Source organism: Gallus gallus, chromosome 1 (assembly GCF_016699485.2).
Source record: "Gallus gallus isolate bGalGal1 chromosome 1, bGalGal1.mat.broiler.GRCg7b, whole genome shotgun sequence".
NCBI lineage: Eukaryota > Metazoa > Chordata > Aves > Galliformes > Phasianidae > Gallus > Gallus gallus.
In genome coordinates this window covers 10,257,192-10,276,013 of record NC_052532.1, presented here as the reverse complement: position 1 = coordinate 10,276,013, position 18,822 = coordinate 10,257,192, and the positions used below count along the sequence as shown (strand labels likewise).

The window sequence follows — 18,822 nt, the reverse complement described above, 5'->3', positions numbered from 1 at the left end:
TGATAATTGTAGCATTTTTTTTAGTGATACTACACAAGAACAATTAGCGTTAGGTTACATTTTGAGAAGGACTTTATATCTTTGTGTATTAGGAGTACTCTGTTATTTTCTAATGCTGAGTGGAAGATGTGGAAGTCATTATTGCTCCTACTTGTAGAATTAACAGAGAATGCTTGCTCCAAATCCTCAGTGAATCCCTTACATCCTCAATTTAATAGATTTTTTCATGTTCATTTGACGAATTGATGACTCAAATTATTAAATGACACTACCACTGTTTTTTACTCTCAAGAAAACTCAGAAGTAAACTCAGAAATTAATTCAAGAATGAATTATTTCCAATGATCAAGTAGAAATAAATGAAGCACCAACTTTCTGTGAATAAGAGCAGTTAAAATTACAATCCAGTGAATAGACCTCTTTTAGAAAAGTTTGGAGAACTGAACATTATTCTAGTAGCTGTGTTACTGTCATTGTTTAAATATTGTGCATCCTCTCATAAAAAGAAGATTATGGACCCTTTAAGCCTTGGATTACTCCACTGCCATTTTTACCACAATATTACAGCTCTCATTTGTCAACTTGATTTTTGCATCCCACTTATAGGCATGCCTCTTTCCTGCCAAAATCTTTTACATTCTATGATTCTTAGAACCATAGAATCATAGAAAGGCTTAGGTTGGAAGAAATCCCAAGGACCATCAAGTTACAACTCCCCTACCATGGCTGGAACACCAACTTCCATATCTGGTACAAGACCAGGCTGCCCATGTCCCCATACAATCTGGTCTTGAACACCTCCAGGAACAGAGCATCCACAGTCTCTTTGTGCAGCCTGTTCCAGCACCTCTCTCTGTGAAGAACTTAGTTCAGAAAAAAAAAAAAAAAAAAAAAAAAAAAAGAAATTAAGGCCTTTGTCTTTGAGGCACAAATATTTCAGCAACTAAAATAATTCTGAAATGAAACCTAATTTCTGAAGGCCTCATGTTTCCTAGTGAGCACTGTCTCTGTGTACAATAGGCGTTCCAGGCATTAGGATGATGATGAGAAGGCTAGTCTGAGAATAGTTTTGATCGCAATAAGATATCAGACTGAATGTGCAGGGAAATAGGGCAGCTGCATTTAAGATGGTATTCACCATGCAGTGATTCACAGCAGGTCAAATGAACCATCATTCTAGTGCTGTTGTTCATTTGTATTAATTAATCTATTAATTAATTAATTGATAATTAATTAATACATTTGTATTAATTTGAGGGAGTTGAACTTGTTCAGCTTGGAGAAGTCTCTGAGGAGACCCCATTTCTACCTTCTAGTACTTGAAGGGAACTTACAAGCAGGAGTGGGACTGAATTTTTACATGGTCTGATAGTGATAGAACAAGGGGAAATGGCTTTAAACTAAAAGAGAGGAGATTCAGGTTAGAAGTTAGGAAGAAGTTTTTTACTTGGATGGTGGTGAGACACTGGAAAATGTTGCCCAGAAAGGTTATGTATGTCCTGCCTGTGAAGGCATTCACGGCCAGGTTGAATGGGATCCTGGGCAGTCTGATCTAGAGGTTGGTAACCCTGCCTTTGGCAGGGGGATTGGAACTAGGTGATCTTTAAGGTCTCTTCCAACCTAAGCCATTCTATCCAAACCACCAGTATTCAGCTCTTTTGAGGTGTTTGGTTTTTTGTTTGTTTGTTTGTTTGTTGTTTTGTTTTGTTTTGCTTTGCTTTGCTTTTTAGTGGATCCATACCACCTGTAGAGCTCAGCTACCTCTTTAAAGGCAGATATAACCCGCAGGATAGCTGGGGTGTTGAATTACAGCTGCCTATGTTGCTTCTTTTATAAGCATGCTCTTTGACATAGCTCTGACCTATCAAGTGATAAACACACACCTGATGCCAAAGACTGCTCTCAATAACTGTTTTGTCAGAGTTACTTGTTTTCCAGTCCATTATAGATAGCTTACAAGGGGAAGTATGACTTCTGTCACTGCTTTGTTTGCAAGTACATATGGAGCCACCAGGCCACTATTGAAGTCAGTGGAAAAACATATAACTTTGGTTTGCAAGAGGCAAGGAGAACAAAGTTCTCCTCATTTTGTCCCACTTCATTACTTTCTACTTTTTTCATTTTTGAGTAGAAAGCAGAAAGGTCAATGCTGGAAAGTAACTTTAAAACTGGAATAGACTTCTGTATTCTAGCTGGCAGAGGCAATTTAGAAAACAGGCTTTCTAGCTCTTTGTTTTGGAAGATTTATATTGCCCAGCAGTGAGTTGCACCCAAAACTAATGGGACTACACTGCTGTCAAACAGGGATGCTGCTCAATTCTCTCTTTGTGCAAAAGCACTTCATCTTACAAGAACAAATCTCATGATTAATCTAACTAAAATATAATGCATGTAGTTGAGTCTGATATACATGAAATGCTGTCCTTCTCTTTGAATGTTTGAAAAATGAAGTGGTAATAGCAAGATGTAATTTCTTTCTGTTACATTTACTCTGGTGCCACAGACAGTTTAGTTTGACAGGAATTCTGACAGGTTGTCTAGTTAAATTCAAGCAAATCCACACATATTTGTTGTTTAAGGGTCTTGTCCATCTGTTTTGAACATCTCCAAGTATGGAGATTTGACAGCCTCTCTGGACATCCTGTTCCAGTATTTGATTATCCACTCTTTGATTTTTTTTCTGAACACTTGAACAGAGTTTCTCATGTTATAACTCATGTTTATTGATTCTTGTCCTGTTTCTGTACACTTCCAAAAAGAATCTGTTGGTCGTGCTCAGGTGCATCAATGTTTTAATAATGCTGTACTACTCATTCATGTTCAAGTTGCTGTTTGCCAGAATCCCTAAGTTCTCTTCTGCAGAGACACACCTCATTCAACAGGCCCCAGCTTGTCCTCCTTCATAGGGGTATTCCATTGCAGATGCAGGACTTCATATCTACCCTTTTCAATTGCACCACTTTATCTATATAGGTAAATGTGAGTCAGGCTACTCCCCCTATGTATTTAGTTCATTCAGCTTATTTTCTCAGGTTTAAAGTGATAAATGCTGGTGTTCCTTCATCAGGTCCTTCAGAAAAATCATCCAGGGAATGGAATGAATGAAGGAGTCTCCTAATACACATTAATAGGCAGACATGAAAAGATATCTGCTGTCATGCTCTTTCTAGAGACTCTGAGAATTTGGCCTCCCTGAGGAAGCAGTTTTGGTGAGTTGGACACACTTTTGTAAGTTGGCATAGCTGGGGAGCAGTAACAGCTGCTAAACCTCAAGCAAAGAAGAAAAACCTTGCAGAGACCTTCTAAAATATATGGGAATTCTTGGTCAGGACAATACGTCTGGAGATCTGTCATTCTGGGGACAGTTTTAACCATTTAGGAGTATAGTTGAACAAGTTCTTAGGCCCAGAAAGGCTTGAGTTAGTAATACAAGTGAAATCAAAATGTCTTGAGTTGACAAATCTTTAAAGACTATTAAAAGAGAAGGCCTGAGAAAAAAGCCTTCAGTAGAACAGTAGAAACGAGAAGAGAAAAAAGTGCACCTGGTTTGTGACTGCATTGGAAAAGACAGGAATAAGTTAGGCTTACTTTGATTTAGAGGAGAAAAAAAAAAAAAAAAAGCAGCAAACAGTTCTTCAGGCAGTTGTGGCAGTGGGAGCTCCATGTCAGTGCGATGCAGCTGCAGTGCAGGGCAGTGCTGCGAGGGGGCAGAGCAGCTTCTCAGTTGCAGCAAACTGCAGTGTGAGGATGGTTTTTGTCATGCTATGAACGCAGTGGCAATGTAATATTCGATTTCAGTACTGAGAGCAGAGGCACCTGACAGAATGACAAGTTGAATCTCTGTCTATATTTTCCATGAACTTCACTCAATGTGAGCTTTATTTTCAGGTATATTTTAAAAATATTCTGTGAATTGCCTGAATTTCTCGTTTTCCAAAGTGTGTCACGTACGGCTGCTATCTTAAACCCTGGAATAGCTCTGTAAGGAAACAGTATTTCATACATGCTCTGCACTTTGCAGAGTACAGAATAAAATGAATAAACATACATTCTTTTGTAATCATTATGAATTACTTAAAAAGAAACATGCTATTGAATAATTCTCTATGTATCTGTGAAAGGCTGATGGGATTTTCTTTCTGTAAGCTTGTTTCCTGGAGCTAGATTCAGCTAAACCTACAGATCCCAGGGCAACAAATTCCAATCAGCCTTCTGTCCTGCAAAAGTCCTAAGTACACCAGAAATTCTCTCCAACCATTCCCAGAATGTGGAGTAAGTGTCGGTCATAGCCATGAAAGTTTATGCAGAAACGGGTAGACAAGGTATCCCAAAATGATAACTTTGTGATTAAGGAAGAGTCTGGGAAGGTGAGAGTTTGGCTCCCAATGGACTTTAAGTAGAAGTTAGTGTGTGTCACTGCTGTAGCAAGCTGGCTAATGTAAAAAAAGGGCATCTCTTGTCTTGAGGATCCTCGCAACCTATTTCTCACTACCTTATTTTAGAAGTAAAGGGCCCCAGCTGTGAGAGAACTTTCAAGACTGTGTATTCCAGATGCCAGACTCACACACTGATTTATCTCACTTGGCTAAGTCATGAATTTTATAATATTTGTATCAAAGAGGAAAGCCATATAAATACAATAAATATTGGTCTAGACAGAGCTCTGAAATGTAATCTCCATGGGAAAACTTCATGGATGTTGTACAAACGAGACACAGTTCATAAATTTAAAAATGATTGCTCAGAGAAATTGACTTCTTATTTATAATAAGGGCTAAAAGGCATTGCTCCCAGAAACTTTCTTTCCCTTAGAGGTAAAAAGCCAGAAAATCCTTTCATGGATTATTAGATGTTTTCTTCTGCCTTCATCAGGAACTTAAAAGGATATAGAGAATGTATTTAAAATGTGCAGTTAGGTCACGTTTTCAATTCATCTTTCCTTCTCTGCAAGGAGGCAAAATTCTGTATGCTCCTAAACTGTGCTGATGTCAGCACATTTATTTATTCTCTCTGCAGAATGCCACAGGTGAATGCAGGTGAAGATAACCAACGAGCTGCGTGCAAACTCTGGTTCTTACATGTCTGCAGGAAGGTTTTGAAGAACCAGCTATTCCTTATGTAAAAATGAAACGTGGGACATCATAGAACAGAATTATAGAATTACTCAGGCTGGAAAAGACCTTAAAGATCTTCAATTCCAACTGCAACCAAACCTCAGTACCTTAACTCTAACAACCCTCCACTAAATCATGTCCCTGAGCACCACATCCAAATGGTTTTTAAACACATCCAGGGATGGTGACTCAACCACCTCCATGGGGAGCCTATTCCAGTGCTTAACCACCCTTTCTGTAAAGAAGTTTTTCCTGATATCCAACCTAAACCTCCCCTAGTACAACTTGAGGCCTTGTCCAGTCACCTGTCACCAGTGAGAAGAGACCAACCCCGCTCTCATTATAAGCACCTTTCAGATATTGGAAGAGAGCAATAAGGTCTCCCTTCAGCCTCGTCTTCCCTGAATTAAACAACTCTGGTTAATTCAGTAGCTCCTCGTAGGGCATATTCTCCAAGCCCTTCACAAGTCTTGTTGCCCATCTTTGGACCTGCTCCAGCATCTCAGTGTCCTTTCTGTATTGAGGTGCTCAAAACTGAACATAGTACTTGAGGTGGAGCCTCACCAATGCCGAGAACAGAGACAGGATTACCTCCCTGTCCTTATCATCACACCATTCCTGATACAAGCCAGGACGCCATTGGCCTTCTTGGCCACCTGGGCACACTGCTGGCTCATATTCAGCTGACTGCCCATAAGTATACCAAGGTCCCTTTCCACCAGGCAGCTTTCCAGCCACTCCTCCCCAAGCCTGTAGGGTTGCCTGGGGTTGTTGTCACCAAAATGTAGGACCTGACACTCGGCTCTATTGAAACTCATACAGTTTACTCTGGCCCATAGATCCAATCTATCCAGGTCCCTCTGTAGTGCCTTTCTCCCCTCAGGTAGGTCAACACACCCTTCCAACCTGGTGCTGTCAGCAAACTTATTGAGGGTGCACTCTATCCCCTCATCAAGATCATTGATAAAGATGTTAAATGGGAGTGGCCCCAGTACCATCAGTGGAGCTGCAGACACCTGGAAGGTGAACTACTGCCAAAATAAGAAGAGCAGATGTATACAGGTAGTGTGCACAGCATTACAATTACACTACTGTAGTCAACAAATGGAAGATATGATTCAGCAAAACTGGGTCTTGTGTTAATTAGGGAAAAAAAACAAACCAGATATTTTAAATTTTTATTTGTCAGACTGAAGTAACAGCCTTTATACAGCACAATTTGCATAATTTCTCAAGATACATCCTGTATACAATCACAAAAACATGACATGGATTTATACATACAGTGAAAACAGACAGATTTACAAGCATTTTTGTACAATTCTCATACCACTTTAGTTTCAGTTTTTACAACCTTCAGAGCAAGTCTGTATTGTTTTCTCTGATGAATCTGGAAGCAAAATGAAAAATAAAAGAAATTCAAACCAAAATGGATATTAACAAATCACCATCTAGGCATGCAACATTCACTGTGGAAACATTACATTTCTCCAAGGACTAATATTTTTTTGTTATTTTGTGGGTATTTTTTGGTGTTTCTGGATTTTTTAAAACATTGGGTATGCTGTACACTTTGTCTGTAGCATGACAGCACACACGCTACTCAGCCACTGTTGAGCACCTGAGCACATCACTGAACATCAATAAGATACAGTCAAATAAGGACACATTCACATGCTTGGATGTTAGATGAAGGTAGTAATTTAAACTCGGTTTGTTTTACAAAAATGTATACTTATTTACAGGGTAACAAATTAAGAAAACGTCTTTCTCTCAAATTTTCTAATTTGAGTTATGGATATCTATATATAACTTTTGTGATCATCAGTATATTTGCTTATTTATTTTCTTTAAATAATAAAACAAAACATACAGAAAACATCAAAATGCTTCTTATGATTTAAAGAGAGAGTATCCGGACTCATCTATTCCTTCTAGTTTCCTTCTAAAGGCAACTTATATTCACATAGAACGATAGATCCTACATGCCAAGCGTACTGAAAATTCACAAGGCATGGAGGAATAGAGTTTAAATATAATGTAGATGGATACTTACACTAATTTTCCTCTCTGTTTCATTACCTTTATAAGTTACACTCAAACGAATGCAAATTTTCTCTGTTATTCACATAGGTATGTACATATCTAGATATATACTCAAATAATGGAATCTGGGACATTCAACATTGTAGCAATGAAAATAAAGTACTTAAAAATAGTGTCAGTTATGATTCAAATAATAATTTAAAAAAATACTATTAACATCTTTATGATATCTCCATGAAACTAAATCCTAATTAAATAATCTCTATTGGGCACACACTACCTTACAATATAGTAGATGTCTTCTTTTTCTTCATCATCATCCTCAAAGAAAGGATCATTATCAGCTGGTTACCAGCTACCATATCCCACAACCATGCAGACACCCAGCATCCAGAAAAATAACTCAGATATTTCCTAGGTCTTGATTTAAAGCCAGGTTAAGTCAAGAGAACAGTTGTTTCTGACTTCAACTGGTTTGGATTGGGTTTTTGTTTCTTCCACAATAGATCCATGCAATGTAAAAATGTGGGTAATAAAGAAGCAGCACTCATTGCCCCTGGATACTATCCCTTTAAAGTGTAATGATAAAAAGAACTAGCTCAACATTCATCATAGAAACTCTCATGTCTATTTTTAATCTGGAAAAAAACCCATATGTAGTTAATTGCTGCTCATTGTATGCATAATAATAATGACCATGTTAGAAATCCCTGTCATTTGTAAACACACACACTGTGCTTTTGCTCATTTTTCAGCTTGTTTCCACTACACAAGGCTTTGAACAAAGAAGCAGCTTCAATCTCCGTCGACTCAGCAAATTTGTGAATAAAAAAGTTTAAATGCCTGTGCTATTGCCTACCTGAACTATGCATCTTTAAAGCAATTGTCAGAATGTGCAAACTCATTAATAACCAATCACTCATATATGATAAAAGCAGATGTCACATCTAAGCATTTTTTTGGCCAGATAACAGAAACAAAAAATAATGAGAAAAAAGTGAAAAAAATATACCAAGATATATACAAAAAGTAAAAAAATACTAATAGTCCTTGTTTGATTATTTTTTAAAAAACATTGTCACAAGAGAGTTTTTCCTGACTTCATTCATAAAACAAGGGAAAAAAAAAAGGAAAAAAAACGCATTCAAATATGAATCTGTGTTGCATAGAGTGATTCCAGTACAACCTAGAAATTTGGTCAAAAAAAGGAACTTGGCACACTTTGGACACATCTTCTGAACTCTGAATGATGCTGCCTAGAAAAAGAGAGAGTGTGGGCCCAGGTCTGTCCCTGTTCTGTCCTGTGCAACACCTAAGGAGCACCATCCTTGCTGCAGCTGGCCAAGGCTGGCCTCACTCCTGACAAACTCTGCTCTTTGCTTTTCATGATGGGAATCCAAAACTGCAATTTCAACATCCAGAAACATGTTGTGTGTTGTTCAGAGAATCAAAGATGCTTGAATTAAACCAGTTGCTGACAGCTGATTAGCAGGCAAAGATAGCTGTTCCATACAGCCACAGCTATACCAATCAACACGACTATTTTATAAAAATATTGGCCACATTTGTATACATTATGAGAGCAAAGCACACCTGTCCTCTTTCTCAGTTAAGAGAGATGACTACAGGATTCCCAGGAAGACAGCCAGATAGTTCTCATTCCTCCATAACAACTACCACCATGACTTGCTGTCTTTATAATAAATCTTTGCAAGAACAAAATTACCAGCAGTTTGCACAAAATTGCACACCTCATGGCTTGTACTTTGCACAGTTATTGAAACTGGACTTTTTTTTTTTTTTTTTTTTTAAGAAACAACAACCACAGCATAGCCGTCAGGAATGCAAGATAACCCACCAAAAGATAAACACACATGTCAAATATATCCACATACATTTTTTTTTGTTTGTTTGAAAAGGGTCGTTTTCTTTGAAATATTTATCCTCTTATAAAAGCATACATAACATCAAAACATACAGGATGTTTACAGTAACTCTAGAGGACTTTTAAAATGTAAGAGAGGTGGGGTACACACATACTGGTGAAAGCATAAAATTCAGCATTAAAGCACACCCCCTACTTCCACTATCAGTGGCATTGTGTTTAACAAGTAGGATTTAGATAAGAATCCTCTGCTTGCAAGTCAAGCAGGCTACCATCAGGTTATCAACAGCTTAATGGGAGTTTTTCTTGTGCATATATCTTTAATATTTTCTGTGTGTTTCTTGTCATATTTCTTTTCCACGCTGTTATTTTAAGTTGGTAAAGATAAATCAAAAACTCTATGTGGGAAATGTCACTGGATTAATTGGTGTGTGGTTTTATAATGGTCAGTCCAAGTTCAGAATGAGATAAGTTTTATTTTTTCTTTTATTTTTTCTTTTTTTAAGTATGTGTTATTGTCAAAAATAATATTTTCATCTGGTCTTGTACAACCCGTGGAAGTGTACTACATAAAAATATCTTCAGAAAACAGATGAAGATGCACGTTAAATGATTTGTGAAAAGTCCTTATTGGTCAAGAAAATCAAAGTCTGAAGTGCACAAATAAGATCATTTTCTTTTTCAGTATGTAAAGGTCATGAGGTAATATTTTAAGGGAAACTACTTTCTAATGAAGCTGTGAAATATTAGCTGACTTCTGAGAAACAGGGGAGTTAGTACCACATTGACTTGTTTTTAAAGGAACTGCTTTCCCTTAAAAGCTCTTCTTTTTCTTCAAAAAACTTTAAGAGGAAAAATGCAATACCCAGCCTAAACCATCTCATGCAGTAGTTGCTGCCTAAAGCTAACTGCTCAGTTGCAGTCCCTAATTGATGACAGTCTTAAGTGCTGTGAGTTGCCTTCCTATTTATTTCTTTCATGACTCAGTACTCAGACATTCAACTGATAGCAAGAAGATATTCTCAACTTTAATGCAAAAGTTCTCAGGCAGTTGTTGTCCTGGTATCTCTTCTTTTTAACTTTCAGGTGGTGTTGACAACAAGCCCTACACTAAGCAGGGTATTAGTAGCACAATGGGTCTACTGCTCCGAAATGCCCACTGGATAGTCTACAGTTTGTCATCTCTGTACAGTTTTGGAATAAGACTGATTGTTGAAAAATAGAAGGACTAGCTGAAATAGTTGTGTTAGTCCCAGTGCTTATATCTCCTCTATTCCAAATTTTGTTGAAGGTGTTAAAAAGAAGGGCGAAGTACAGTGTCACTGAAATCGAAACAGCATTCTTTCTTCCCAATGTAGTGCATTTTACATACTGTCTTTTCATTTCAAAACCACATACTAAACTACAAATCATTAGTATATTTTTATCCATTACATTCTAGGACAGTGGTTTATATCCACTGTTAACACACAGAAGCAAAAGAAACAGTTAGGATTCTACACACCGTAGTTTTTAAAGGGAAAAGAAAGAAGGAAAAAAAGTAATGTAAAATAACATTACCACTCTTGCAAATGCCTTGCAGTTTGTGTCAAGTGGCATAATATCACTACAGCAAATTATCAGAGATCCTAAGGTACAGAGGAACAAGTTTGCACTTCTAATAAGTGAGATTTGGAAAGTCAGTCACCCTAGGTGCTTTTGCATAAAATGATCGCCTTCTGATCACACAGGAAACCAGACTGCACTTTACATTACACTGCCTCCAGCTGCAGCCAAACTATGTGTTAACACCTGCCCTCTAGGCTTCATTATTTCCTTCACAGTTACTCTCTTCACAAAGAGTCCATCAACACGGAGCCCTCATAGCAGTCTTCATTTCAAACAGCCTCACTTTAACTTCTGGGCCCAGGTTGTTGTTTTTGTTTTTTTTTTTTTTACTTTGCTGTCTTTTGCAGCAAAACAAGTGTACTAGCCCTCATTTAAGTGTGCTATGTAGCCCAGAGACTGCTCTTTTCTACTTTGTATTCAGAAAGACTAGCTAAACACAATGATTTCAAACGATAGTCTTGGAGTGATGTTGTTTATAGCAGACTCTTTTGTGCCCTAAGCAGACAGCTCTGCTCAGTGTGTTTGTGTAGAGCTGACCAACAGTTTGTGCCAGTTCACAGTTCTTTTCCTTAGATCCACTTTGTCAAGCCAGATATAAGCTTCCCCAATCAGTGTTTTTTTCATAAACTTCCCTCCATTGGAGACAAGCAGAATCTGGGAAAATAATAATAAAACATAGTTATCAATGTCTATAATAAAATGCTCTATTTGCTGGCAAACACAAAAGATTCACAGATTTTGAGCTCTCTTTTCTTATTTCACAGGAAAGAAACACTGACGATAACCCTTTGTGTAGGACCATCTTCCCAGTAGAAAAAGCCCAGTGAAAATTGATCTTTTACCTTTTTCTATTTTATTATCACAGTAGGTAGGATCTAGAAGATGACAGTCTTGAACTTTAGTGAGTAAATTGTTCACCTGCTGTTTTCCAAAGAAAAACACAAGGTCAAGTTTTAACTTAAAGGTTAAAGCTTTAAGCAGCCAGTGTACCAGTTCTTCAAGTTCATGGATGCCGGACAGCGTCTGATATATTAAAACACAAACAAACTCAAAACAGACTAGTGTGTGAGAAATTCCAGAGTTCTGGCTTCTGATCTCAGCAAGAGGCAGTCCAACTTAAAATGTTGACTGGGTCAGCCATCCCATCCCTGCTATGCCTCTGCTGAGAGCCAAAGTATTGATTGCATGATGCCTCAGTCATGCAGAGTGGGAAGGGAATGGATTAGACCAAGGAACTCATGTGAACTCTGAAGGCTGGGTGTTCAAGACTCTCCCTTAGTTATCTTACAAGCATCATGTTTTCTAGCTAAGCAGTTTAATGTCATGCAAGGAACAACTTCCTTCTCTACAGGACCTGATTCATTCTTTGGATTTATAGATCCATTCTAGATGTTTCTGGGGGGAATATATTTGATAACAGACATACTTCAAGGGAGGGGTGAATTATAACTACACAACTGGATAAATTCTAGAATTTAATTTTTGAGTAACCAAATAAACAAGTTCAATACTAATTTATTTTTATCAACTTTCTATGTTTTTCAGAAAGAAATAGAATTTATGAAAAAATGCATTTCCATGATTTGCAGAAGGTTAGCAATCGGAGTCACTTAGAAGACCTCGGGAAACGAGTAAAAGATAACAGCAGGAGGCTGTCACCCTCTATGTGAAGCAGTAGGAGAGAAATTGGAGCATTTTTTTTTCTTGGTTTCACAGGTATAGACAGCAGAAGAATGTCAGGACTCAAGAAAAGTTGTACCTCACTGAGGTCTTGAAGGAGACTACAATAACAGATACCTAACAGAACTGTAGAAGAACTGGAATTTTCAGTAATCAAAGATGTTAACATTTCTGCACTTTTCTCCATTCTGGTACTTATTTTGACAAAGTAAAAAATGCAAATTTTACCGTACAAAAGATATTTTAAACAGAGGGGGAAAGAAATCTGCAATCATTTTTCTGGATGAATTTCCCTTTTTTCTGGCAGAATTTCATACCACATAAGATACCTACCTGGACAGGTTGGACACCTCCATGTATGTCAGTCAACGAATTTGAAGAGGGAGGACCAAATGAGTTGGCCACAAGCATGGAATTATTAGGGAATCTCAACTCACTAATCAGAAAGTCTGTCTGTCCCTGGGGAACTAGGAAGCCTGGTGGTTTTCTAGGTCACTTTATTCTGAAGAGATGGACAGCCCAAAGACTGTCAAGCCAAGCCAGAACCTCTGTTGAAAACATTCTTCTTTTTGGATTACATTCATATAGAACATTCTGAATTTCTAATTGCAGACAGCTAGTCAGCCAGGAGCCAGCTAAGGAACAAGGCAAAAGAGCCAGCAGCCCAGTTCTTTCCAGAAGGGTCCCAGGTGGGTTGCCAAGGAACAGGAAAATTGGGAAAGTGAGCTGCTAGGGGTTGAGATAAATTCCTGTCTGAAACTTGTCAAAATATTTTCTACAGACTGTTTTGATTCAGCCACATCAACATTTTTTGGTGCAGAAAAAATTTCTAACAAAGATTTTCTGTATCTTCTGTCCTTGATCCTTCTCTCCAATCCTACCAGCTGGATCCCTAGTAACTGTCTTCTCTAGTTCTCAATTTCTATTAAATTCCAGCCTTGTTATCCCGAATCAAATAGCCTCAGTTCCTATTTCTTTCTTTCTTTTTTCTTTTTCTTTCCCTTACTCAGTATGCAAGATCAGCCAGATCTAGATTTTTTTTTTCCTTTCCATTATTTTTTTTACTCAATAGTCCATGGTTACATTTTCATGGTTAATATTTACAGGTTTCGCTTATTACCCTATTGTTTTTTTGAAGTGCAAATCCATGTCCTAATTTTTAACTTTAGTTGATTCCTAATAATGTGCTTTCTATGACTGGCATGTTTGATTCCTTCTTACTCCCTCTCTCTGGTCTACTTTTCCTTTGCTATCTCCCACCTCCATTTTTATTCTATACATTCTGCTTTGGTTTCCTTTCTTTCTTCTCAAATCTCTTCTGACAGCGCCCATCTCTTTGCTCCTAAATGCTCATCAGTCTTAAATTCAGCATTCAAATCAGCCACCTTCATACTTTTGAGTAGGAACAGATTGACTGACAGGCACGACAAGCATATTAAAACATATGTACTGAGTCAGATCAAAGATCTCTCTAAGCAAGTGTTTTGCTTCCAGAAGTGCAGTGCGTGATGCATAGGATAATAACAATCATGCAGTGGTACATTCCTAAGATACCTACTGTGTTCTATAGAGCATGAGTTCAAGAAGAGTTTAGATAATGCTCTCAGAAATATGGTTTGATTTTTGGATAGTCCTGTGCAAAGCCAGAAGTTACACTGGCTGATCGTTCCAATTCTGTGATCATTTTTTGATCACAAGTGGTATATTTGTGTTTAATAACTTATGAGGTATTTTTAAAATGAATTAATTAAATGATTTTATCCAGGTAAATTTTCCATGAAATCATTTAGCATACAAAATAGCTTATTGTAATATATTTTATAGTTCAGGCTCCAAGTTGCACAAAGCAGTAACAACTTTTGTTTGTTTTAAACTTGCTACTTGCTAGTTTTACTTGTGATCCTACAGTTGTGTGCTCAAAGATGCAGGGAAAAAGAATTTCCATGCCAGATACAAAAAAGAGACTGCTAAAAAAGAGACAGCTTTTTTTTTTTTTTTTTTTTTTTTCTGTTAGATGTAGTGTGCAGCACCAGACACATCACAGTGTTTCTGATTTCGCGTTGCTATGTCTCAGGCTGGCTGTTCCCATGGCTACCTCCCTTATTCCTTAACAACTTGATAGTTCATTTTCCCACACAACTCTGTGGGTTCTTCTTTCCTGGCCTCACTTCTTCAAACTGCCATTAGATGTAAAGTTTTTACAAGAATTTAACACTTAAACTTTGACAAGACTTTTTTGACCACATCAAATTTTCCCATGTAATATAATCTTTAATAGATTTACTCTATCTGTTTAATCAATCAGGATGTTAGGATGTCTTAACACAGGGAAAGCTGTATCTGTTTTGTTGGGTTCATTTCTAAGAAACTTTCATTTTGGCTTTAGTTTTAATATTATAGCCAATAAATCTAATGTAGGTGTGTAGATTACCAATCTAATCTTATTCATCCAAACCTAGTCAACATGTTGTGTTAGTCATCCAGTTTCAAAGGTATCCTCAGCAGAAACCGAACAATTCCTTCAATTTGCTTTTAAGATTAGCGTGCAGTTACCCCTGGAATTGTTCATCATCCCCCCTGACTAGATGAACACAAATAACTCGTTTAATTATCTACTCATGTGAAAGCAACAGGAAACAGATAAAGTGAATTCTACATTTCCAAAGATGCATATCTGACCAAATATATCTTATCTATCTAAATCAGTGAGAAGAGGCACTATTCCTGAATTACCACAAAAACACACACACACATACAAAATAAATAAATAAATAAATAAATAAATCATTTGATGTGTCACAGACCAAAAATGTCTCCTTTACAAACATACACAGAGAATAGTATCTAAGTTAGCATATTTAAGTTGGATGACACAATAAACTTTCCAAAGATATTGAGAAGTATTTTTTTGAAAATGTGCAATTTCTCAAGAGGATTTTAAGAACAGGCTAAGCCTTCAAATTTCAGAGTTGGTTTATAAATACTCTTCCTCACTGTGAGGTGATGGATTAGGTAATCTTGGTGAGTGTCCTCCATCCCACTATTTGCATTATTTATTTTTGTAAATTACTTTGTAATTTTCTCTTTTTGGTAAACAACCAGACTAGAAGATTTATCTCAAGTGCCCATAGATCAGCATGAAAAACATATAAACTCAGGTTTCAGTAAGATGCAGGTTACCTGAAGAGAATGTCCAGCAGGACTCAAGCTAAATCTAAACGTTTCGTTGAATGAAGGCTCTCGGTCATGCCTGCATACCCTGGTTTTCTTCTTAATTACCCTCTTCTGGGTAGAGACGTTGACAACATATAGTTTCACATACAGGTCTGGAGAAGAACAATTCAATAAGCTAAATACAGAAATTTTCAAATAATCACTGTTACTAATAACGTCAATACAGAAAAATGTTGAGAAGAAACAGAGCAAAGTACTCTACAGAGCCGTGTTCTTTCTGTTCTCATTCACATTGTGTAAAAAATGGAGCCACTCCTCTAAATTCAAGGAAATTAGTTTGTGTTGGCAACATTGTCATTGAAAGAAAAAATATTATTAGTAACATGAGTATCTCATTTTTAATAAGCTTTTATAGAAAAATACAGCTTTACACTATATCTTTTATAACCTAAGGAGTAATAATTTTTATTAAAGCTAAAAACGATTAATTTTTACCAATCAAAAATGCTTTGAAAAGGGGATTAACTTCTGAGAGTTAATTTGTTTCTACAAACTGTTTTCATTTTCATTAAAATTAATAGGAGCAAAGAACACTTCAAAAGTTATCCTATAGAGTATGTCAATCTGATTAGGAAGCAATTTCCTTTTCTATTTTAATGGTGTTGTTAAAAGACTTCAGATACATCTTATGTAATATTTTCAAAATACCATGAAGCTGTTTTCTGTGAAATACCTGGTAGATGATCTGGAGATTTAAATTTGTAAGTGATATTTCTGCACTGAAGGATTTCTACTATCAGCTGTTCTCCATCTGTCTTCATTTCCTTTTTTAATGCAATCTTGATTTCACCCATAACTTGTGTTTTACCTGGAAAAACAGGAAAACAAAAAACAAAAACAAAAACAAAAAACTCAAATAAATGGAAAACGATTGCATTTTAACACTTTCTCCCACAACATCCTTTAATGAAGCTTAAGTGTGGAATAAATGAGTGGATAGTGAGGTGGACTGAGAACTGGCTGAGCTCAGATGATTGTGATCAGTGGCAGAGTCTGGTTCCCCAGGAGTCAGTACTGGGCTTGATCTTGTTCAGTGTCTTCATCAATGACCTGGATGAAGAGATAGAGTCCACCCTCAGCAAGTTTGCTGATGATACAAAAGAGACGAGTGGCTGACTCATCAGAAAGCTGTGCTGCCAATCAGTAAGAGCTGGACAGACTGATGATTTGGGCAGAAAGGAACCTTATGAACTTACAAGAACAATTGTAGGGTCCTGCACCTGAGAAGGAATGAACGCATACATCAGTATAGGTTAGGGGATAACCTATTGGAAAGGAACTTTGAGAAGAACTTAGGGGTCCTGGCAGACATGAGCTAGAAGTATGCCCTGGTGGCCAAGAAGGCCAGTGGTATCCTGGGGTGCATTAAGAAGAGCATGGCCAGCAGGTGGAGGGAGGTGATCTTCCTTTTCTACTTTGCCCTCATGAGGCCACATCTGGGGTGCTGTGTATGGTTCTGAGCACCCCAGTCCAAAAAAGACAGGGCAACAAAGATGATGAGGAGCCTGGAACATCTCCTATATGAAGAAAGGCTGAGAAATCTGGGACTGTTAAGCGAAGCGAAGCGAAGCGAAGCGAAGCGAAGCGAAGCGAAGCGAAGCGAAGCGAAGCGAAGCGAAGCGAAGCGAAGCGAAGCGAAGCGAAGAGAAGAGAAGAGAAGAGAAGAGAAGAGAAGAGAAGAGAAGAGAAGAGAAGAGAAGAGAAGAGAAGAGAAGAGAAGAGAAGAGAAGAGAAGAGAAGAGAAGAGAAGAGAAGAGAAGAGAAGAGAAGAGAAGAACCGCCTGGTCACTTTCCTGCGCAATCTACTGTCAGGAACCTTCTTTAGCAGAGAGGTTGGACTTGATGACGCTCATAGGTCTCTTCCAACCCCTACAGAGTTATGATTCTGTGATTTTTTTTCTTTTTTTCTTTTATTGTTTTAATGTGGGTGCTTCTGATTGTTTTGTTTGTTTGTTTTTGGGTGGTGGTGTTCATTTGTTTCATTTTTGAGAAGAGATGATGTCATTTAGAGGCATCCAGGCATATTAAGGACAATGTATTTCTAGGGTGAACAACAGAAAGATACATGCACTTTCACTGTATAAATAGATTATATGCTTCAGAATATACTTGCTTCAGAGGTGATACGGTAACGAGCAAAATTTCACTGAAAATCTTTACAAGGAGTACAGTGGTCACTATATATCATCTTTTCAGAAGCTTTTACATCAAGACATCAAATGTATTTTAAAAAACAAACAAGCAAACCAAAACAAAATCCCACCAATATTTAATAGGGCACAGAAGAGTAAGATTCTGAAAGGCAATGAATTAGGACATTGGTAAAACATTTCACCTCCTTGTATGAAACAGTATTATTTACATAATTTAAAAGAACGTACTCACTGAAACCTTTAAAATAAAGGTGACTTCCTTTCTCATAGGGTCAGAAATGCAAGCCCATTATATCTACAGTATATGGATTTTTGTCTAAATCAGCCCAGAGATGGAGAGAAGGCACAGAATGTAATGTAGTCAGAGCTATTTCACCTTTCTCCTCCTGTCCTCCCACAAAACTGCGTTGAGACCAGATAGAGCCCAGTCTGACTACATCTTCTAATTGAATACCGTTGTGTAAGTAGAGCTCATGTCCCTCAGCTGAATGCCAGCTATCATATCATCAAGCCATAAAACTACCAGAAAGTTCTACAAGCTGGTGCCAAGATGTTGCAAGGAGAAAAGCAATTCTGCAGAAATTAGACAGTTATGACACAAATGGAGAACCTTCTCTCTTAAAGACTAGAAAGCTACCACATAGATTTCTAATGATTACCTACATGTATTGCAAATGTATTACCAAAGTTGAAAAATCTCCCACTAAATAAGCCAGCTGTTGTTTCACGAATGTCCAGAAGAAACCGTGCATTCTGTTGTTTTTCCTATTTAATTTTTCGGGGGTTTATGAAGAAATAATATAATTAAAAATAATCACTGCTACAACCTGGCCCTTTAAACCTCTGCACAAAGTGAAACTGGAATCTGATTTAGACATATTTCAGATGAAACAGGTACAAACTGGGATTATCAAAGTGGCAAAGAACCATATAGTAAAGCATTAAGAAATTACATTCTAATCTAGTCAAGCAATCAAGGACTGGAAAAAAAGATGCAGCAACTTTCTACAGATGTATGATGGAGTAAATGTTGAAAGAGGCTGCCAATTTCAAACTGATTTTTTGCCATATTTACATTTTACATATATGTCTAAAATGCAAC

General features: G+C 37.3%; 1 protein-coding gene across 6 annotated transcripts in view; it reads right to left on the bottom strand.

Annotated features, from left to right (window-relative positions):
- Nucleotides 1-6,278: 6,278 nt before the first annotated feature.
- PCLO (piccolo presynaptic cytomatrix protein) overlaps nucleotides 6,279-18,822 on the bottom strand; it is a 330,682-nt gene continuing 318,138 nt past the window's right edge. For 5 of the 6 annotated variants that reach the window (XM_040665411.2, XM_040665421.2, XM_040665430.2 and 2 more), the window contains 3 exons: nucleotides 16,241-16,375; nucleotides 15,514-15,659; nucleotides 6,279-11,307 (listed from right to left, as the gene is read on the bottom strand). In XM_040665411.2, the coding sequence (XP_040521345.1) occupies nucleotides 11,167-11,307; nucleotides 15,514-15,659; nucleotides 16,241-16,375 (422 nt within the window). In that variant the 3' untranslated portion in view covers nucleotides 6,279-11,166. 6 annotated transcript variants of the gene reach the window in all.